Source organism: Macaca fascicularis, chromosome 1 (genome assembly GCF_037993035.2).
Source record: "Macaca fascicularis isolate 582-1 chromosome 1, T2T-MFA8v1.1".
Classification (NCBI taxonomy): domain Eukaryota; kingdom Metazoa; phylum Chordata; class Mammalia; order Primates; family Cercopithecidae; genus Macaca; species Macaca fascicularis.
In genome coordinates, this window is record NC_088375.1 from 121,650,149 (window position 1) to 121,672,168 (window position 22,020).

The window sequence follows — 22,020 nt, forward strand, 5'->3', positions numbered from 1 at the left end:
TGGATCACAAGGTCAAGAGGTCGAGACCATCCTGGCTAACATGGTGGAACCCTGTCTCTACTAAAAATACAAAACATTAGCCGGGCGTGGTGGCAGGCGCCCATAGTCCTAGCTACTCAGGAGGCTGAGGCAGGAGAATGGTGTGAACCCGGGAGGCGGAGCTTGCAGTTAGCTGAGATCGCACCACTGCACTGCAGCCTGGGTAACAGAGCGAGATTCTGTCCCCAAAGAAAGAAAGAAAGAAACACCAGCAGTGTACATGCATAAACAATTACATCTTCACACACGGGTGCACATGCAGTTATTTTCCTTAAGCTTAAAAGCAGAAGTTTCATGAACCTGGAAAATATGAACTGAACTGATCTAGGGTGTGACAACATGTTAGGAAAGCATCTGCCCTGAAGTCTTTCTCTTGGCCTCTTAATCTTTACGTCTTCATTTCTTTGTTAGATATCACAGGTGGCACCGGAAGGGATTAAAGCAGGCAGAGGCACAGCCTCAAATACATATATGTATATATATCCCCAAACTCAGGAATACAGTGCAAAGTCATCGTTTCCAGATTGCAAAAGTATATTGAGAAAGATTCAACTAAAACACTAAGGCTTCAGTTGGCAAAATTTTTGTACAAAGGATCAGATAATGGGCTTGGCGCGGTGGCTCATGCCTGTAATCCCATCATTTTGGGAGGCCAAGGCAGGCGGATCACCTGAGGTCAGGAGTTCAAGGCTAGCCTGACAATATGATGAAATGCCGTCTCTACTAAAAATATAAAAATTAGCCAGGTATGGTAGCATGCACCTGTAATCCCTGCTACTTGGGAGGCTGAGACAGGAGAATTGCTTGAACCCAGGAGGTGGAGGTTGCAGTGAGCCAAGATTGCACCATTGCACTCCAGCCTGGGCGACAAAAGCAAAACTCGGTCTCACAAAAAAAAAAAAAAAAAAAAAAAGGATTAGATAAATATTTTAGAATTTGTGATCCATATGGGTTCTTCAAAATGACTCAACTCTGCTATTTAGCATAAAAATAGCCATAGACAAGAAGACACAAATAAGCATAGTTATGTTTCAATATAACTTTATTTACAAAAAAGGAAGCAGGCCAGATTTAGCCCGTGGGCTTTAATATGCAGCCTGAAGAACCCGGAAGCTATCCAAGTGGCTTCACTGATCTCCAAGGTTAATGGGGCTCCATTCTGTCTCCTTGAGAAAGGATAAAAATCAATTGTTTTGGATGCGGCATCAGTTCTGTTCTTATTATTTTGTGCTGTGCATTGTGTTCTTCTGAATGAGTGATCTCAATCCCTCTTTTTTGCTCCTCCTTCCCTCTTCCTGTGTATATATCTCTACGTGTTTCCCATTCTTCATTCTGTTCCCTTGCACTCGCAGGGTTGAGTGACTTTAGAATGGGACACTTTCACATTCATCCTTGCTAAAATCCTGGCTTCTTTTCCGGTTCCTCATCTATACTTGATGTGCAGTAGTAGAAAGAACACTTGTCTGGATCACTGGACAGGACACACCAACAGCTTGCTATGTGACAAACCACCTAGCCTCTCTGAGCCTCCCCTTCATCATCTGTCAAATGAGGGAGTTGGCTAACTGGTCTCTAAAATCCCTTGCAAGCTGGGTGTGTTGCCTCACACTTGTAATCTCAGCACTTTGGGAGGCCGAGGCAGGAGAATTGCTCGAGGCTGTCTTGAGGACACTCAAGACAAGACCAGTCTGGGCAACATAGGAAGACCCTGTCTCTATTTTTTTTTTAAAAAAAAAAGGGTGTGGCAGCACATGCCATTAGGGCCAGCTATTCAGGAAGCTGAGGTGAGAGGATCACTTGAGCCCAAGAGGCCAAGGCTGCAGTAAGCCATGATTATGCTACTGTACTCCAGCCTGGGCAACAGAGGGAGACCCTGTCTCAATAAAAAAAAGAGAAAGGAAAGAAAGAAAGAAAGAAAGAAAGAAAGAAAGAAAGAAAGAAAGAAAGAAAGAAAGAAAGAAAGAAAGAAAGAAAGAAAGAAAGAGAGAGAGAGAAAGAAAGAAAGGAAGAAAGAGGGAAGGAAGGAAGGAAAGAAGGAAAGAAGGAGAGAAAGAGAGAAAAAGAAAGGGAAGGGAGGGAAGGAAGGGAAGGAAGGGAAGGAAGGAAGGAAGGAAGGAAGGAAGGAAGGAAGGAAGGAAGGAAAGGAGGGAGGGAGGGAGGGAAAGAAGGAAAGAAAGAAAAGAAAGACTTTAAAATCCCTTGTAGCTGTAAGCTTGTGATTTTAGGAAGTTGCAGCCTCAATCCAGGCAACTGTCTGAGGCCATTAATTAGGATGTCACTCATAGACCTTAACGAAACTGCTAGGATGCCAACAGAAATTAGCCACATGATCTCCTGTGGTTGGTAACCTTCCTAAGGCCTTCACAGCTGAGGGCAGTGTGGGCACGGCTAACTTCAGACTGAGATTCCAATCCAGTAAGGGGAGAAGAGGAAGATAAATGACTCCAGGAACCTTATGTTCCAGGAAAATTCATTTGCATTTTTAAACTGTAGCTACAAAATGCACACAAATATTGATTCAGTTGGAAACTGGACCCTAGGATGCTATTGTCGGGGAGGTGGGACACTCTCCCTTCTCCGTCAGACCCTCCTACGTAGGGGTCGTCTGGCTACCTAAAAGATACATACCCCTCAAATCCCACCAAAAAAATATATGAAAAGGTAAGGAGGAAATGAAGGCTTTGAGGAGCTAAAAAAATGAATTAGGAGTTAGCAAATTCCAGCATGTGTCAAAGGAAAGAGGTCTTCTCTGTAGCAGGGATGGGCGAGGTCAGGGAAGGTTGGAGAACCCAGACTTTGGCTGAGGCAAAGGCTGGCAGTGGTTGGCAACTCAGGAGAGAGTTTGCATAGCATCATCCCCGCTATCAGGCCCAATCCCCAGCTCAGAGCCTACCAGCTTGTGGATGCAGCAGATGGGCAGGGGGCTCGAGCCCTCTCCCTCCCTCCTGGACACAGTCTTGAGGGTGCAGCATGAGTAGAGATAAGCCCCCCTTCTGGCCTCCGGAAGAACAGGTTGTTATTATCTGACTCTGCTAAAGCTGTCTCATTTGTAGCCTAAATAATTCACTCACCAATCTCTCAAGAAGCATTAGGAGAAAAACAAAACCTGACCCAGCCCTCATGCTCAGGTTCCCATTGCACAGAAGGCAGGCCAGGAGGCTGGGAGGCAGTCCCGCACTGCAGAGATGGCCTGCCTTCAAAGGTTCATGGGGTTGGCACCCTTCTGAAAAAAGACCCAGAGTCTGTTTCTGTGCAGCTAAGACTTGAGCTATTAATAAGACTAGCTTTTGCATTTTAAAGACATTTTAAAACAAAATAAAACAAACAACAACAACAACAACAAAAACAAAGAATATGCAACAGAGACTGTATGTGAACTGCAAAGCTTGAAATATTTACTATCTGGCCTTTTCCAGAAAAAGCTTGCCAATCCCTTAATCCATCCCCACCCTCCATTCTCCAACCTTAAAGGAGGCAATGATGATCTTTGATCAACTCCCTGACTACCCTACCCCATGAGCCCACCATCTGCAGAGATTCTGAGTTGTGAATTCTGGTATTTACAGTCTAGTAAGAAGCTGGCACCATTGTTCACCCCATTGCCAAAAACAAGAAAATAAACTGGAGTAGGGCGAGAAAGGGGGAATATCAGTCTTGGTTCTACTGTGCGGGGAGGAAGGGAGAAGCTGAGACTCAGCCACAAACTATAATCTGATTTGTTTCTCTGAGGCTCAGAATTCAGCATTGTCCAGGTTGGTCTCTACTGACACTCCCCTCCCTAGGGCCTTGGTGATCTCAATGCCCACAGTCTCAGAGGCTGCAATTCTCTTACTGATGAGATATCTAAGTAGCCCATGCCTCTGAGGCCCTGAAGCCTGTGTATCATCCCTGAGCCATTTAGAGTGTCAGCCTGACTGCACTGACCTTTAATTCTAAACAGAGGTTCTAGCCTTTCACCCCTGCTGCCCGGCAGGGCCCTTTGAAAAGAGAAGACTCTAACCAGTTCTACGTCCCACCTAGAATCTCTCCTGGAGCCAGAGTCTTTGAGAATTATAGCCCAAAGACCCCAGAAGAGATGGGTCAGAGTGGCAATGGAGATGCCAGCTGAGCCCCAGCTGTAACTGGGTTGAGTGACCTCTGGGTGTCATAAGACCTGCTTGATATTTTGGAGGATGAGAGTAGAGTGGAAACCAGATGGTCCCACATCCCTATGTGTGGATATTCTGGGTTATTTCATACAGGAGAACAGTGACCTTAGTAAAAGTCCCTGCTCTAGCATCTCCCAAGAAAAATGTTGCTGCTGTCTAGCCTGTACTTTGCTGGTTCCAGTAACTTGAGATAAAATTAACACGGGAGGCCTATGTTGGAATCCTATTATTCAGGCTAGTGGAAAATCATCAGTCTTAGAGGTTTGGGAGCCCAGGCTATGAGATCTTGGGCAAACTGCCTCACCTCTCTGGGGCTGTTTCCTCATCTGTCAAAATAAGCAAACAAACAAACAAAAAATCTGAGGTGCTTGGATGGAGGTGATTTGAAAGTCCTGTCCATCCCATACCTAATGAATGGCCCAAACCAGGCCATATCTGTGCCGAAGATTTGCTGGGAAGTTATTTGGCTTTATTTTTACTTTCCTTCCCCAAGTCAATCCAATCCCATCCAAATGAGATACCGCTGGTCTGGGATAAGGGGAGAATGTTTTCCTGCAACATGTTAGCAGCTTGCTGGGGACAGAACTGATGCGAAAGAGGGAGGTGGTGGGTGCTGAATGTGACCTCTTGTCTCTATGCCCTGTGGCCACGGGGTATCTGAAGAACTGTGGGAATCTCATTCCCAAACCCCCATCATGCCATAGCATGTGGCCCAGAAGCCACGGTCTGGTATCAAGTACTTTAACCTAAATTATCTAAATTGTCTGTCATCAACTCTCCAATTCAACTGGACATTCCTTAAGGGCAGGAATTGTGTGTTGACCTTCGTATCTCCAGAGAAGCCCAGCTCCACACCAGGTATGTGGTTGCAGATCCATCCATATCTGCTGAGCGGCTTAACTGAAATGCCCCGGAAAGACTGATGCTGCATTTGGCATGAGGCATGTAAGTGAATCCCCATCTTTCCTGGCTGATGACTGGATACCAATCTTCAGTCCATGGCTCAATCAAGCCTTTCTTGTCCAGGCCGTGACCCCCAAGAGCTATCGTGTGACCTGGTGAAGAAGCGATAAGGTAAGGTTAGAGAAGCGAATGCCTATTCCATTCCAGCATGCCAGAGACTACCCAGAATATGCAGGTCACTTAGAGGCCACTGCTGCTGATCCTCTCGCCCTAAAGCAGGCCGGACTGGGAAAGCATGGCCTGGTGACCGATGCAAACATACATCACACAAGCCTCCCCACTGTTTGCTTCAGAGTAGCTACCCAAATTGCAAGCACTTCCTTACAGGCTCCAAACCCACACTTATAACACGGTGACAAATGTCACAAGCTCTGTAGTGGGTCTCATTGTCTTCTGATGTTAAATATACTCAGAATGGCTGTCCCTCATCCCTGCCTACAGACAGAAAGAAGATGCTCTACTTTAGAGCCAGTCAAACTTTTTCTTGCTGTAGCTCCTTTTGTTCTGTGCTCTGTGAAAATGGTTGCTGTCTTCAGAAGCTGAAAGTTGTCTTTTTTTTTTTTTTTTTTGAGAAGGAGTCTCACTCTGTCGCCCAGGCTGGAGTGCAGTGGCATGATCTCTGCTTACCACAACCTCTGCCTCCCAGGTTCCAGTGATTCTCCTGCCTCAGCCTCCCAAGTAGCTGGGATTACAGGCACGTGGCACCATGCCCAGCTAATTTTTGTATTTTTAGTAGAGACGGGGGTTTCACCATGTTGGCCAGGTTGGTCTTGAACTCCTGACTTCTTGATTCACCCACCTTAGCCTCCCAAAGTGCTGGGATTACAGGCGTGAGCCACTGCACCCGGCCCTCCTTCTCTATTTTCTTCTGTGTTTGCTTGTTTGCTGCGTGTGGTGGCAGGGAGGGAAAGCCAAAGGCAGAGCCCTGGCTCGCTCCGTAGTGTCACTCTTCTGTACCAATGGTGATGACAGAGCAATGCAGCTGATTAACCATGACACACATGGAGCTGCTAACGAGTTTGATAAAAATTTAATTACCCCTTGTTCTGTGGGGCAGGCAGCAAACCATGAGAGTAATAATCCTCTTGGGTGCTGTGAGAGTAGACAGAGAAATCTGACTAGAGGAGGGTAGGTATGAACTGTAGGGAGTCAACAACAGTGAGAATGGGGTGGAGGTGGGGGACGGTCATGGCAGAGGTGAGTGGCAGAGTGGCTACTGTACCTGGAGTTCAGGTAGAAGTAGCAATTCCTCCCTCAATTATCTAGAAAATTTTTCCCATTCTCTATTATGCTTTTATAGGCCTGATATTTTCTGGAGGCAAACTAATTCCAGGCAGAGAAGAGGAAACCAGGGTATATGCACATCAAGAATCTTCCCAGCACACACTGGATTTCAAGTCCTGACCCCCTTAACTCCAGTCCCAGTGAGAACAGACCTAGGAGGACTGTCTGTGAATTTCATGGTTCACGATCTCACCTTGGGACACTGACATCCTAGACCTCCAAGGCTCCTGTGCCCCCTTTTCTGCCCCTGGTAGAGGGGGAAGGGGAGGGTGGGATGAGGTGCCCACCCAGGGTACCTTGGTGGTTTTGACTTTGTGTCCACTGCTGCAGCTCCATCCCGACAGGTCCGGGAGCACCTTACACTCCTCCCCCGGCAGGCAGGGCTCCATCTGACACCACCATCTCTGCAGGACGATGGAGGCTGTGGGAGCAGGAGGCGGAGTGCAGCTCTAGGGTCTCTCTGAGCACAGTGGGCAGCCAAGAGCAGGTCTGCGAATGAGGTGCACGTTTCCACACACCCCTGGCCTTGAGGCATGCATTTCCCTCGTCTTTCCCCTACTCCAGGCTGCCTAGAGAGGCAGTACTCAGGCTGAGGTCTGGGGACATAAACCCCAACTTTAATCCCACCAATCCCTGAATCTCCCCAGACAGTGAGGGGCGAAGGCAGGCGAAAGTGACTCTAAGGTGACCATGTCACTACCATAGATGCACAACCAGTATACTCCCTCTGTGGTGTGTGAGCAAGGGTGTGAGTCGTCTGGAGGGGTCTACAGACCAGGAGTGCATAGCTGGCATAGCTGGTATGCGCATGACACAGTGGGCACGTGTATGGGGTGCCAAATGAGTGTGAGCGTATGAGTGTGGGTGTGAAGGATCACATGTGTCCACACAGGAAAGTGTGAGAGGAGGGCTGAGAAGGAGATGAGGGTACACGGAGGTGGCCAGGGAAAGGAGCAGCAGGGGAAGGAGCTGGAGGAAGTGTGTGGAGAGAGGAGTGGGGCTGTGTGAGGGAACGCGCCTGTGTGTGCACCAGGCAGAGGGCACGCGAGTGTGGGAGGCTGCGCGCATAGAGTTTTTCTCATCTATGACACAGGGATGGCCACATCTGCCCTCTTCTCCCAGAGGGGGCCCCACCATTTGAGACTAATCATGAAAGCCCTGAGACGGGTATGAAATTGTATCCCCAGCAGATGGCGAGGCCTGAACAGGCCTCCTTATGGCTCGGCTCAGGGCCCTGCCCGGGTCCTGGCCTCTCACTCACCGTCCACGCAGGAGGGCTTTGCCCGCGTGGTGCCGGCCACCTGGCCAGAAAAACAGGAGCATTTCACCGTCTGGGAGCGCTCCTCGATGCGGTTTCGGTTGCAGCAGCGGTGAGCCGCAATCACCTCGCAGGTGCCCTGCTGCACAAGCACTGAGGGGAGCCGCCCAGGATCAGACGCCCAACACACCCGACCCGCTCCCTCCCGCCACCCGGGCTGGCCTCCAGCCCCTCTTTCCTGCTTCAAGGAGGGCTATGGAAGAATGGAAGAGATGGCCAGTGGCGGGGGAGGAGGAAGTGGATGAAATCTTCCGGCCGCTTCACAGAGCTCCTACTCTTCCTCCCTCCCCGGTGAGACCGTGCTCTTCACCCTTTGGCAGAGCACGGCCTCTGGGCAGAAGACAGAGTCCCGCACCAGCCCCGCCTCCCCAGCTTCCTCAGGGTGAGGGCAAGGGCCCCAGGGCTTACAATGCGTGGGGAGGATCATCCGCTTACACAGGCTTTAGCCATCCCAGAAGGAAAACCACAGAATTAGGCCAGGAGGCTAGAGTTAAGCCCCCGCCCGAGGGCCTCTCTCACTACAGAACACCTTCCAGCCTGGAAGGAGAGGTGAGCAAAGGGTCTGCCCAGACCTTCTCTGGGGCAGGACAGCAGGGATGGGCAGAGTTCCCTGGGTAAAGAGCAGAGGAGGAACAGGAACCCCTAGAATCTCTGGATTTTACTCTGCCTCGGAGACCTGCCTGCTATGGAATACGGTGGAGTGGTGTCCAGCTCCCCAGGTGTCCTGGGAAACTCCCTCCCTGGGCCCTGCCACCTCCTCCAAACCTGTAGCAGTGGGAGGCTGCAAGGCAGCCAAGGTCAGGCGGGTCCACAGCCAGGTCAGGCACAGTGCCAGCAGCCAGCCGCCTGTGCTCCAGTTCCGCGCAACCCTCTCACTCATCCTGTGGAGAGAAGCACACATTCTGCTCAGCTCCAGGCAGAAGCTCCCCTGTGCCCAGCCTGGGCACCTTCTCTGTGCCACACACTCTGGGAGGCACAAAGATGGGGAGGAGGCACACCTTGTCCCCAGGCATCTTTCAACCTGGCGCAGAGTCATGCAGGCAGTAATGAGTGCTACAGGAAGAAAAGGAGAGCCTTTGGAGGAGACGACATTTAAGACGCATCTTGGAGGATGAACTAGATATGGGCCCATGGAGGGCTGTGACATGGGAGGGACTATCATGCTGACTCCTACTCTTTGAGTGCTTGGTTCCAGCACTTCACATGCACACTCTTGAATTCTTCACAACTGTCCTACAAAGTAAGATTATTATTACCTGTTTTACAGATGAGCAAACCAAAGCTCAAAAAGCTGGGACATAACCTAAACAACCATCATTAAAAGACTGGCTGAATACATCATAAAGAGTCTGTACAAATGCAGTCCCATCCAGATAGCTGTAAAAAAACCAATGGGGAAATGCTTTATGTCCTGACACATGCAATGATCTCCAGTGATAATCCACTGTTAAGGGGGGAAAAAAAAGCAAAGTGTAGAATGGTGTGTATACAATGTGTATAAGACAGGCCAGGAGTGGTGGTTCACGCCTCTAATTCCAGCACTTTAGGAGGCCAGGGCAGGAGGATCACTTGAGGCCAGAAGTTCGAGACCAGCCTAGGCAACATAGCAAGACCCCATCTCTACAAAAAATTTAAAAATTAGTCAGGCATGGTGGTGCACACCTATTGTCCCAGCTACTCCAGAGGCTGAAGTGAGAGGATTGCTTGAGCCCAGGAGTTTGAGGCTGCAGTGATCTATGTCTGAGATACTGCAATCCAGCCTGGGCAACAGAGTGAGACCCCAGCTCAAAAATAAATATAATAAAATGTGTATAAAGGAAGGATTATCTATGTTGCTCAGATATGCATAAACTAGCTTTCAAAAATGTGTTTTAAAACTAGTGGCCGGGCACGGTGGCTCAAGCCTGTAATCCCAGCACTTTGGGAGGCCGAGACGGGCGGATCACGAGGTCAGGAGATCGAGACCATCCTGGCTAATACGGTGAAACCCCGTCTCTACTAAAAAATACAAAAAAACTAGCCGGGCAAGGTGGCGGGCGCCTGTAGTCCCAGCTACTCAGGAGGCTGAGGCAGGAGAATGGCGTAAACCTGGGAGGAGGAGCTTGCAGTGAGCTGAGATCCGGCCACTGCACTCCAGCCTGGGCGACAGAGCGAGACTCCGTCTCAAAAAAAAAAAAAAAAAAAAATTATTTGCCATCAAAAAGGGAAACTGGTTGGCTGGGAGATGGAGGTAGAAGAGAGGCATTTTTCTCCTGATTTATTTCTTGCTTTTTGAGCTTCCAACCACGAGAATGCAGTAGCACTTCAATTTAAACAGAATTTAAATTTAAAAAGGAAGAGATGAAACCAAGGCTAATAGAAGTTAAATGACTTGCCCAAGGCCAGGCAGCATGTGGGTGGAAGAGTCCAGAGCCTAGAAGCCTGCCCTCTGCCCACTGTACCACCTTGCCTCTGCTCGCTTCCCCTTTCCTTTTCCTCTTTCATCGTTGATGGTTTGGGCCTCCCAAAGCTACCCCGAAGGGCAGGCTGGAAATGGAGGGAATCCTAAGGAAGCAAGAGGCACAGAGTAGCTAGGAGCTGCCCAGTCACAGAAGGGGGTGGGAACAGTACCAGGAGGCAGCAAGGCCACAAGCTCAGGGGTGGGCCTGGAGCACTACTGGGCCCCCACTAGTGCCAGTGCAGCTTTGGGAATACCAGAGGCCAAACCAACTGCCAGGACCCAGTTGCTCGATGGATAGGGTACTTGATCTCTGTCCACCCCCGCTACTCTCCATCTTCAATGTCTCCTCACTCACCTTTTTGGGGATCTTTCAGTTTCTGTCTGTTCATCTGCTGGCCTCAGACTCACTCCACCTGGACAAGTAGGAAAGATTCTTAGGGGGTTGCAAAGGATAGAGGGAGCCCATGGCTCTGCAGGGGGTGAAGGAGAACCTGGGAGAGGGTAAGGGGGTGGGCTGGGCACTGAAGTTCAGCCCAATTCTGAAGCTGTTCTCAGGTGCCAGGGCAGGGACAGTCTCTTCTAGCCTGGGAATCTGGAGGGGACCTTGCAGACTCTGGGATCACACAGGGTGGTGAACCTGAGAAGGGTGGCCTGAGGGAGTTTCTCTATCCCAAGAGTGAAGCAGGGTGATGGTAGGAAGGAGTCTAAGAATCACGGCTGTCATCTCTCTGGCCTTGGGAGGGAGCTGAGGGTCAAGGAAGGAGCAGAATCTGACAGATTCCTGCTGGAAGAGGCACGTGGGAAAGAGTCCTGAGGCCCTGATCCTCTCTGCTTCCACCTCCTACCCACTATGGCCCCTGCTTCCTGGACTCACATGGAGCTGGCTTGGCTTAGCCATCCTCGCCCCCATTCCCACTCCAGAGGACTAGAATGGGGACACTTCAGGTCCCTGAGCCTTTGAAGGCCGCAGCCTCCAATAGCTTTCCATGTCTCCCTAAGAACCTCTCTTCCCTCACCGCTCTAAAGGGAGGCAGAACTGAAATATATAGGATGGTGGGGTCCCATAAGGACAGAGACCCCTGAGTCCTAGCTCCCAGGAGTGACAGCATAAGAGGGATCTGGAGGAAGACAGAGGAAGAGGTGCCAACTCCCAGGGGATGGGTGTGCTCCGTGGGCTGAGCTTCCCACCCTTCTAGATGTGCCTCTTTTCTGAGTAGGCATCTCTTCTCCCTGCCCTCTAGGAACCCTCCTTTTGACCATCACAAATGCAGCTTTGTCTTCTCTCAGGTGATCCTATTTTCCTCTGAGCTGCAACATCCTCCAGTCCAACTCAGGCATCTCCCCTAGGAGCCCCAAGGCCCCAAAGACCTCGGTGGGATGGGCAGCAGAGGGGTGGGGGGTGTTCATTTGGGCTCTCATCCCTGGCATTCTATTCCCTCCCCCCACCCTGGAAACTGCCGGACATAGAAGCTTCTGGGATTTGTTTTTCGACTTCCATGCTCCTGCCTCAGTTTCCTAGCCTATTTTTCCTAAACCCCAATCCAGGGGTTTAGTGAGGCCGAGTTAACAGCCTGCATTATAAGGGTTTGAGGATGTGAACCACAAGAACCTTCAACCTTTCTTCACCTTCTCTCCCCACAAACCCCCCTAACACCTACTCATTCCTCCATATTCTGAGCCCCACACCTGGGACCTACCTGCTCCACGGTGGTGGCCACTGGTTCGACCTGCTGGCCTGAAGTCTTCCTTGCCCCTGAGCCAGGGACCAACACTCCGAAAGACAGACTTTGGGAGGGAGCGGCCAGCTTGGGTGCTGTCTAGTCTGGAGCCCCGTCCCCTTCACCAAGTTGCTGCGCCCCGGGACAGCGGGGTTCTGGTCAGGCAGGTTGGCATCATCCGCAGGGCGGGCCCGGCTCTGGGCACAGGGGAGCTCCGGGCCCGGCCCGCCAGCTCTGCAGAACTCAGCCGGGTTTTTTCCAAGGTTCCTGCCGGCAGGCTGGGGAGCGCGCAGCCGCCGCCGCAACCGCCGCCTCGCCCCGGGCTATCCCGGCTCCTCCAGCCCGGCGTGGGCGCCGCCGCCTCCTTCGGGACAGCGCCAGGCGCTCGGCTGAGCGGATGGGCACAGCCGGGACGCAGCGGCCCCTGGCGGCCGAGGGCAAGAGGAAGGGAGAGAGGACATCCGGCCCCCGCAAGTTCAGTGCGGTTGGACACCTCCCTGGTGCAGGCCAGGCAACTCAGAGGAGGTCCCTCAAAACCCTCAAGGTCTCGTGGCCCTCAGTGCCCTGGCTCAGGGGAGCTGGAGGTGCTGGGGGAAAAGGAGCTGGGAGTGACCAGTGATTGACTATACCCTCAGGGTTTTTGAGCTTTGAAGATTGCAGAACTGCATTGTCCAAGACTGTAGCCACTAGTGGCATATTGATATTTAAATTTAAATCTAAATTAATTAAATAAAACTCAAAATTCAGTTCCTCATTAGCATGCACCATATTTCAAATGCTCAATAGCCACACGAAGATAGGGACTGCTGTATTGGACAGAGCAGATGTAGAACATTCCCGTCAATGCGCAAAGTTCTGTTCGACAGCACTCTTCTAGATTGATATTTAGGAGGGATAGTGAATATCTCTTCCTCTCCCAGGAGTGGTGCTCTCAGGGGCTGGGAGGGCTAGAGGAAGTATAAGGGCGTGGGCATTAGGCAGGAGGACAGTAGTAGGCTATGAATGGTCCCTATGGATGATAACTGTGAATACCAACATGGGAACTAAACTCTGAGACCTAGTTTCTTGTTTCCCTTCCTTCCTTTCTTCCTTCCTTCCTTCCTACTTTCCTTCTTTCCTTCCTTCTTTCCTTCCTTCCTTCTTTCATTCTTTTTCCTTTCTTTTTTATTTTTATTTTTTGTGGGGGGCCAGGGTCTCATCACTCTGTCACCCAGATCTTGGTTCATTGTAATCTCCACCTCCTGGGCTCAAATGATTCTCCCATGTCATCCTACTGAGTAGCTGGGACTATAGGCGTAGTCTGTAGTGCACTACCAAGCCAGGGTTTATTTTTTGTATTTTTTGTAGAGACAGGGTTTTGCTATGTTGCCCAGGCTGGTCTTGAACTCCTGGACTCAACTGATCCATCCACCATGGCCTCCCAAAGTGCTGGGATTACAGGCGTGAGCCACGACTCCTGGCCTGAGACCCAGTTTCTTTATCAGAAAAATTGTAATGTAATTAATTGCAACTGAATAATTCTTTACAGGGATCTATTCTGGATGCGAAAGTATTAGACAAATGAGAGGGAGTTGTGTTCTGTGAATTGGAAGGAACTTTCCTCTTAGTTTAAGAGGCCTTTGGGTTTGGGGTGATGTGAAGGGGAGAGACAAGACAGAAGATGACCAGTTCTGGGCCCTGAGCCACCAACGTGGCCTGAGATAAAGGGGCCTGTCTTGAGGCTGTCCAGTCCCCCTCCTTGGCTCAAGCTTCACGCTCCCCCGGCAGGGCCAGTCACTGAGCAGAGTCTCGCTCTTCACAGAGAAAAACATCCCACAAGTCTGCTTCTTCGTACCCCACCCCCTTTTCCCTCTCACTTTCCGCTGCCTGAGGGATGAGTAGAGGTGATAACCTCACCAGGTTCTGGGACAGTCTGAGGATGGAGGAGGCATAATGATGTCAGGAATAGGAGGTGAGAGGTTCAGAGAGAGGGGAGCCTTAGGATGAGGCCATGGCTGGGGGCTGTTCTGGAGCTGCAGGGAGCTGTCATCCCCTGCTGGTCATCTGGTGCTGGGGCTGGGGGGTCTCTGGGCTTACCTCTGCGGACCTCTTGCAGCCACACCATGGTGCTAGAAAGGGCAGGGAATAGGAAGCTGGGTGACACCAAGAAGCGGTAAGTAAACTGTCCCAGAAACACTGAATAATAAAAAACAACCAGGAGTTATATTTGTTTCTTCAGTTGCTGGCTTGCTGCTGCTGTTATTTATCTGAGAGTTGGTTTCAGTTTTTCTCAAATAGCAGGGGAAAACCTATAGAAGCAGGTTGTTCTTTGTCCTTGTCTGCCTTTGCTGCTCTGTTTGCCTTGGGGTCTGTTTTTTGTTTTTTTTTTTCTCTCCTGTGACTTCTTTTCCTCTGGCTGTCTGCCCAAAGCTCAGGTGCAACATAGCAGGCACAGTAAGTCTACCAACCTGAATGACCACTGTGGGATCTTTATTTGGAAGATGCCAAGAAAGTCATCCCTTCTGGGAACACAGTTTAGCCTGGGGAACAGAGTGGGATGTGGTCAGGAAACACATGGCCGACAGAGCCCAGAAAAGTTCCAGCCGTGAACTGGATGTAGTAGTCCCTAATGGCTACCTCCAACTTTCACGATGGCCACAACAGCCTTGTCCCCATTTGAGATGTGTGGGTGGGTGGTGTCTGTGGATACCCAGTGATCAACTTTCTGATAGGAGATTTAGAGACAGAGCTCTTGTGGCATCAGGTCAGTATCACCCTCTCCTAGAGGGGAGAAATTAGGAAGAACAGGCAGCCAACCAGTCGCTGGGCTCGGTCCTGGTCTTGCAGCGAGTGGGCTTTTACTCTTCTTAGACAAAGGCTTAGCCTGGCCTCTGTCTCCCCCTGGCGGCAGACATAGAACTTGCTTAGCATTCCCGGACAGCTCTCAGCCCTGGCCCTAAGAGAAGGATGGGAGGGGAGGAACCCCCACTCCTCTCTCTGCCATTGATCTCTTTTCTAGCCCTTCCTCCCTGATCCGGAGAACTAAGCTTGTTTCTTAAGACAGAGCAGGTTTGAATGGCAGGAGGCAGACATAGGTGTGAATCTTTCACTGACTGTGTGACCTCTTGGGGCAAGTCACGGTAAAATGACAAGAAGCGTCCGGTCCTGCCTCATCCATGAAACTGATAGAAAAAAACCCACCTTGAAGGATTGGTGTGCAGGATAAATAACCTAATAATGTATGGAACGTGCTTTATAAAGAGCCTAGTAGGCAGTACGTCTTCAACAAATAGTATTTGTTATGTTGTTTTTATCCTATTAATAGCTAGTCCTGCTGTGATCAGGGAAGGTCTACATTGTGGGAAAGACCTGGGTTCTGAGAGAGAAAGGAGGGTAGGAGTAGCACCCTCTAGATCCCTCTAGAGGGATCTAGAGGTGGTCTTCATGGGGAACAGCGCATCAGGAGCCCAGGAATCTACCCCGGCTCCTGATTCCGGGGTGGTCGGCTGCAGCCTGGTTATTATCCCCGCACCCCCACCCGGTACCAGCTTGCCCGCTCTCGCTCCAGCAGCCCCATCCAGAGGTGGTGTCACACCTGGCGCCTCATACCAGCGGCTCCGAAGCTCCTATTTTGCTCTGAGGTCATTAGCTCCATGGCTCTCTGGGCAGGCTGGCCACACCGAACCAAGAGCGAGGAGACCGCACCCCCTTGTCCCTCAGCCCCTGTCACAATGGAGACGTTCTAGCTGATGTCTAATCTAGCGCACGGCTGAAATAAGGTTTCCTTCTCTCCGCCCCCTTCCCACAGCAACAGAACCTACCCCTAAGAAACGGAGGCGGGGCCAAGCCGAAATGGGGCGGGGCAGAGGCCGGGAGTCCGTGCGCCCGTTCCTGGGGTGGCCCAGAGCAAGGGCAAGTTTCGCCCGGGACCCGCCCAACTGGCCGGGAGCCAGTAGCCGGGAAGGGCCGGCTGGCGCGAGCACCGCCCACCCCGAGTCCTGGGGGCGGGGCCTGGGCGGGGGCGGGGCCGCGGCCGAGGGCGGGGCAGGGAGGCAGCATGCTAAACCGGGTGCGCTCGGCCGTGGCGCACCTGGTGAGCTCTGGGGGCGCTCCGCCTCCGCGCCCCAAATCCCCGGACCTGCCCAACGCCGCCTCGGCGCCGCCCGCTGCCGCTCCAGAAGCGCCCAGGAGCCCTCCTGCGAAGGCTGGGAGCGGGAGCGCGACGCCCGCGAAGGCTGTTGAGACTCGAGCGAGCTTCTCCAGACCGACCTTTCTGCAGCTGAGCCCCGGGGGGCTGCGACGCGCGGATGACCACGCGGGCCGGGCTGTGCAAAGCCCCCCGGACACGGGCCGCCGCCTGCCCTGGAGCACAGGCTACGCCGAGTGAGCGCCCCCTGGGGCACCCAAACCAGGATGGGACTCCCACCCCTCTCCCCAGCTCTGCATCCCCGGCGCTAGGACGCGTTCCCCACGCCGCGTCCAGGCCAGGAGCTCCCTTTTCCCAGGACCTTTGCTATCCTCTGGTCTTCGTGCCGCACCCCCTCCCAGCCCACTTTCCAGTCGGGCGCAGCCTATGTCACCTTCTTCAGGTCCTTCCCGCTCATTGACTGCCCTCGCTCACGCTGCCTCAGGACCTGTTCTCCCCCAGAGCCCGGAGGGCGGAGGGCCCTGCGAAGGATGAGTTGGCCAGTTCCCAGTGGCGGCCCGGCAGCTTAAAGGCTAGGGGAGAAGGGGTTTCACGAAGGAGCGGGGTTCTTTTTATTAGGGGACATAGCGGTTGGGAAGATTCGCTCACCCGCCTCCCGGCTCCAGCGCCCCAGTTCCCTGTCCCTCTTACCGTAGTTCCCCTCCCCCTCCACGCCCAGAAATAGCCCGCGACACCAGCAGGCCGTCAGCTTCCCCAGGGGCGGGGAACTGGGGAAGCGGGGAGGGGACGCCCGGGGTAGAGGAGGGTCCCATTTAGATGCCTCTCAGCCTGCCAACTCGTGCTAGCCTGGCAAAGAAGCGGACCCCCTGGCCGGACCGGCCGGCTTGCCCCCAGGCTGTGTGTATTTTTAATGCATCTGTCGGGAACGCAGAGCACCGAGGGAGCTGGGGGCGCTGAGTTCGCTGAGGAAGGTGGCTGGTGGCCCATGGACCCACCACCACCTCCCTTAGCCTCCGGTGTGGGAGGAGCTTGTGGGTATGTGGTTTCTGCCCAGTCCAGGTGGGCTTCCACTTCTACTCTATTTCAATTCCTCTTTCCCGATCTGGGCTGGAGAACTTCCTCATTGTCAAGGCAGCAGAAACTTTCGCTGGATGGTTTTAGGATAAGGGTGGGTGTGCCCATGAGGATGAGGTGCTGGGGACAAGGCACTGGCAGAGTTGATAGTGGTTGAGGGTGAGATGTAGGGTGTAGCTAGCAGGGAAATAAAACTTCTGCTACCATCTAGCCCCTCCCCCAGAAGCACCACTAGGAATGCCTTTCATTTTCTTTTTTCTTTTTTGCCAGGGATGGGGGAAGTGAGGCAGGCAGGGGACATAGGGGTTGGCCAGAAGCTCCTGCTGGCCTTTCTGTGAGGTGGTAGGGCCGGCCACCCAAACAGTACTCCTTGCACCTTGCCAGCCCTCCCTTCTCCTCCTCCCTCTGGCCTGGATCCCAGGTGGCTGTGACCTTTCTCAGCTTGGCCAGCAGGCACAGGAGACGGTGTGTGTCTAAGGTGGGGGTTATTCCAGGACCTGGTCTGGTTTCCAACCTGATGTGGTCATTCTGGCCTGGCAGGGTCATCAATGCTGGCAAGAGTCGGCACAATGAGGACCAGGCTTGCTGTGAAGTGGTGTATGTGGAAGGTCGGAGGAGTGTTACAGGGGCACCTAGGGAGCTTAGCCGAGGCCAGGTAAGCCCGGATCCCCTTTCCCAGACTCCAGAGACACAGTGACACCTCTCCCCAGGGACTCAGGCCTCTGGTTTTAAATCTGAGCCATGTGGAAGACCTGACTAAATCACTGGCTTTCTACCTTCTGGCACAGAACCTTTACCTGGCATTCATCAGTTAGATTCCACCATGTAAGCATGCATGTTACTTTCCCACCTAAAATGTAGAGGCTCACATATTTATGGATGATTTAATTGCCACTGCTGAGTTTTGGATCTGTTATCCTCTGAGTTTGGCTTTTTGAGCCTTTGCTTTCTCTTGATACATAGGAAGCCTTATGTGAATAAGTGAATAAACCTAATTTGCCTTCAGTAGCAAATACTGACTTCTCAGATGTTTGTATGGATGCCCAGAGTCTCGTTCTTCTCCTGGCATCACACACACACACACACACACACACACACACACACACAAAACAAACAAACACAACTCACCTCCAACTTTTCCTCCACCAGGGACTCTGCTTCTACTACTGGGGCCTATTTGATGGTCACGCAGGGGGTGGAGCTGCTGAAATGGCCTCACGGCTCCTGCATCGCCATATCCGAGAGCAGCTAAAGGACCTGGTAGAGATACTTCAGGACCCTTCGCCACCACCCCTCTGCCTCCCGACCACCCCGGGGACCCCAGATTCCTCCGATCCCTCTCACTTGCTTGGCCCTCAGTCCTGCTGGTCTTCACAGAAGGAAGTGACCCACGAGAGCCTGGTAGTGGGGGCCATTGAGAATGCCTTCCAGCTCATGGTGAGTGGGTGACCTGGGCCAAGGGTCTGCTAGGCAACCACTCTGGCCAACTCTGTGTGGAAGCCAGGTGGCCTAAGGGGGTTACGCTGAGAACCCACAACACCTTTGAGAGCTTGGTTCAGAGGGGAGGGAGAAGGGGCAGTTATGCCCCAGTCTTCCCTCCTGTCTTCCAGTGTAGCCTGGCTGGGCCCGTTGATTCCTACAGGTGGAGGGGGTAGGGGGAGGGTGACTGTATGCCTGGAACCTCTCCTTCTACCCACCTCTGACCCTTCCTTGTGTGGCAGGATGAGCAGATGGCCCGGGAGCGGCGTGGCCACCAAGTGGAGGGGGGCTGCTGTGCACTGGTTGTGGTCTACCTGCTAGGCAAGGTGTACGTGGCCAATGCAGGCGATAGCAGGTATGGGGGAGGGGGCTCTGAGAGTGGCTACAGAGGGCCACACTCTCTGGGATGGGGGAATACAGGAGAGTGAGGTGGCAGGGGCTAAAAATCAAGACTGGAGGGAGTCAAGAGGGGTGACAGACATAAGGAGTGGCCTGAAATAGCCATTGGGTGGGGTCGGGGGCAGATATGGGGGTCTGGGTAAGGAATCTGAAAGGTCATTATGGAGATAGTCTGATCTTTCTGGAATTTTTCATGAATGGGTCTGAAGAGAACCAGGTCCCAATTCCTTTTCTTTCTTTGGGCAGGGCCATCATTGTCCGGAATGGTGAAATCATTCCAATGTCCCGAGAGTTTACCCCGGAGACTGAGCGCCAGCGTCTTCAGCTGCTTGTAAGTAGGAACCAAACTCCCTACCCTCATTCTTTGTCGGGTCTTGTGCCTCCCTGCACCCCATGGACCTGAGAACTCTCACACCCCCACCACAGGCACAGAAAGCACCTTACTGGGAAGGCCGCTGTGTGGACTATGGAGTGCGGGGCTGAGCCGGTGGGAGGCTGCAGTACTGGGTTGATCCAGTGCTCCCACTGTGGCCCCAGCTGAGGCTGGAAGTAGAGACTGAGGTGGGGGAAGGGAACAGCAAAGGCCCCTGAGAGGCAGTACGGCTTAGTGCCTAAACGTAGGTGGCTGTGGAGCTGGAAGCCCAGGATGCATCCTGGTCTGAGTGCTTTGCTAATTGTGTGACCTCAGCAATTCCCTCCCTTAACCTCTGTGCATCAATAGTTCCTGCCTTAAGGGCTATTGTGAGGAGTAAATGAGTTAATACTGCTAATATTAGAATAATGTGTGGCACATGGTAAACTCTATTTAAGGGTCTGCTGTAGTTAATGTCATCTATATACCAGCGTGTGCTGTGAGCATAATGCTCCCTGGCTCTCTATTCTGATCATCCCTAACTCTAGGGCTTCCTGAAACCAGAGCTGCTAGGCAGTGAATTCACCCACCTTGAGTTCCCCCGCAGAGTTCTGCCCAAGGAGCTGGGGCAGAGGATGTTGTACCGGGACCAGAACATGACCGGCTGGTAACACTTCCCTCAGAGCTGGGGCCCGTTCCCATGGCAACACAACCAGCCCCTCGCCCGCAGCAAGGTGGAAGCTGGAGGCTGGGAGTTGGGAGGATGTGGCCTTTCTATAAGGGGTTTGTGTGAGGGTGCGCAGCTCCTAGGGGAGAGGGACTTTGATGCCTGGGTGATGCCTCCTCTACTCCCCCCTCCCCAGGGCCTACAAAAAGATCGAGCTGGAGGATCTCAGGTTTCCTCTGGTCTGTGGGGAGGGCAAAAAGGTAAACTCCATGGTAGAGGTGGGAGAGGGCAGGAGGACCTGTCACAACTTGTCTAGGGAGGTGGAGGTTCTATCTGAGGGTAGGGGTGGAAGGGATCTTTGGTTTCAGAGAATCTGGCAGAGGACTAGAGTGGCACTCCCTCCTCATTTCTTTCAGGCTCGGGTGATGGCCACCATTGGGGTGACCCGAGGCTTGGGAGACCACAATCTTAAGGTCTGCAGTTCCACCCTGCCCATCAAGCCTTTTCTCTCCTGCTTCCCTGAGGTGAGCCATACGGTGGTCCCCCTTAAACCACCTCTTGCCTTCTCTGGGGGTCTCAGGCCAGCTTTCATCTGCAGTCCCTTTATCCCCAGGCTCCCTGTCCAGCAAACCCCACACCTCAATCCTCTCCGCCCTTTTCTCCCACCAGGTACGAGTATATGACCTGACGCAATATGAGCATTGCCCAGATGATGTACTAGTCCTGGGAACAGATGGCCTGTGGGATGTCACTACTGACTATGAGGTGGCTGCCACTGTGGACAGGGTGCTGTCGGCCTATGAGCCCAATGACCATAGCAGGTAGGGGCTGCATGGCATGGTGGTAAGGGGATGGCACTGGTAAAGGAAGGGTCAAAGGGAAGCAATGCTTGGGACCCCACATGTGGGCCTGTGTATCTGTCTTCCCACATACATGTTGGTACATGAATGTGCATGTGTGCTTCTGGCAGGTATACAGCTCTGGCCCAAGCTCTGGTCCTGGGGGCCCGGGGTACCCCCCGGGACCGTGGCTGGCGTCTCCCCAACAACAAGCTGGGTTCCGGGGATGACATCTCTGTCTTCGTCATCCCCCTGGGAGGGCCAGGCAGTTACTCCTGAGGGGCTGAACATCATCCCTCCCACCACCATCCCAGCCTCTCCATACTTACTCTTCTCACAGCCCAAATTCTGAAGTTGTCTCCCTGACCCTTCTTTAGTGGCAGCTTAACTGAAGAAGGGATGCCCACTATATCCAAAATTATAGCTATTGGCAAATAAACCAGATGGATAAAGGTGTGTGTCTTTATTTGCTTTGACTAGAAACTGAAAGATAAGAAGAAAGCTCTGTGGGGTGGTGGAAAGAGCACCAGAACAGTTCTAGAAATGTGGTATTCCCCAGGTTCTTTATTCCGCCCGCCACTCTTTCCACTCCACGCATTTGCTGTGAGTGTCACTGGCCACTTCTGTGGCTTCACCCATCTGCCCAGACCCTTCCTGAGCTTTAGATCCACACATTCCAGTCATCTCCTGGACAGCCCACTGGCACTTCAATTCAAATACCTCAAACTAAATTCACCACTGCCCTCCATAACATGTTCCTTCTCCTGGTATATCCCCTCAATGTGCACCAGCTCTGCTGCTCCAGTTAGAAATCCTGGAGTTGGTCACCCTTTGCTTTCATTTCTTTCCCATCAAGGTAATTGATCACTAAGTATTGTTGACTATAGACCTTTAAAAATATTTCTCTACTTGTCTCCACCTCTCTCTGCCTTCAGTCACCACCACCTTTTACTATATTGGCCTCCTACATTTAGTGGCTCCTTACTGCGCCTAGAACAAAATCAACACTCAACTCCTGTGCATGGCATATAAGGACCTTCATGATCCAGCCACTGCTTCCTTCTCCAGCCTCATTTTTCACCACCACCACCACCTTCCTGGGGTTTGCATAACTGTGGGCTTTTAGTAGCTCCAACTTATCCAACATCTACTGCCGGGCATGGTGGTTCACACC

At 52.3% G+C, this 22,020-nt stretch overlaps 2 protein-coding genes across 8 annotated transcripts; one reads left to right on the forward strand and one right to left on the reverse strand.

The window, feature by feature from the left end:
• Positions 1-1,063: 1,063 nt before the first annotated feature.
• On the reverse strand, positions 1,064-12,249 carry TAFA3 (TAFA chemokine like family member 3). Of its 3 annotated transcripts, none has more exons than XM_005542297.5 (6): positions 11,890-12,249; positions 10,548-10,605; positions 8,518-8,633; positions 7,696-7,845; positions 6,731-6,923; positions 1,064-5,242 (listed from the first exon to the last, which is right to left on the reverse strand). In XM_005542297.5, the coding sequence occupies exons 3-6, from the start codon at positions 8,630-8,632 to the stop codon at positions 5,191-5,193; spliced, it is 510 nt and encodes a 169-aa protein (XP_005542354.3). In that variant the 5' UTR covers position 8,633; positions 10,548-10,605; positions 11,890-12,249; the 3' UTR covers positions 1,064-5,190. The 3 variants fall into 3 exon arrangements, with proteins under 3 accessions (XP_005542354.3, XP_045240966.1, XP_065403656.1); XM_045385031.3 differs by having other exon boundaries at positions 3,285-5,242; positions 6,731-6,855; XM_065547584.2 differs by lacking the exon at positions 1,064-5,242 and adding an exon at positions 5,869-6,242 and having other exon boundaries at positions 6,731-6,855.
• A 3,669-nt stretch (positions 12,250-15,918) lies between these two features.
• Positions 15,919-21,298, forward strand: PPM1J (protein phosphatase, Mg2+/Mn2+ dependent 1J). 5 transcript variants are annotated; one of them, XM_045385037.2, is made up of 11 exons: positions 15,919-16,272; positions 17,495-17,575; positions 17,651-17,765; positions 18,260-18,547; positions 18,832-18,944; positions 19,235-19,319; positions 19,889-20,007; positions 20,204-20,267; positions 20,424-20,531; positions 20,677-20,828; positions 20,978-21,298. In XM_045385037.2, exons 1-11 carry the CDS (start codon positions 15,947-15,949, stop codon positions 21,123-21,125), a joined length of 1,599 nt encoding a protein of 532 aa, XP_045240972.2. In that variant the 5' UTR covers positions 15,919-15,946; the 3' UTR covers positions 21,126-21,298. The 5 variants fall into 5 exon arrangements, 3 of the variants coding, with proteins under 3 accessions (XP_045240972.2, XP_005542357.3, XP_073854822.1); XR_012416396.1 differs by lacking the exon at positions 20,204-20,267; XM_005542300.4 differs by lacking the exon at positions 17,495-17,575.
• Positions 21,299-22,020: the final 722 nt, after the last annotated feature.

Coding starts and splice junctions, on each gene's coding strand:
- TAFA3 (XM_065547584.2), bottom strand. CDS start 8,632: ATGAGTGAGAGGGTTGCGCGGAACTGGAGCACAGGCGGCTGGCTGCTG. Junction 7,846..8,517: donor GCAGCCTCCCACTGCTACAG/GTTTGGAGGAGG, acceptor GGCTCCCCTCAG/TGCTTGTGCAGCAGGGCACC. Junction 6,856..7,695: donor AAAGCCCTCCTGCGTGGACG/GTGAGTGAGAGG, acceptor CTGCTCCCACAG/CCTCCATCGTCCTGCAGAGA.
- PPM1J (XM_045385037.2), top strand. CDS start 15,947: ATGCTAAACCGGGTGCGCTCGGCCGTGGCGCACCTGGTGAGCTCTGGG. Junction 17,766..18,259: donor GGGAGCTTAGCCGAGGCCAG/GTAAGCCCGGAT, acceptor TTCCTCCACCAG/GGACTCTGCTTCTACTACTG. Junction 18,548..18,831: donor AGAATGCCTTCCAGCTCATG/GTGAGTGGGTGA, acceptor CTTGTGTGGCAG/GATGAGCAGATGGCCCGGGA.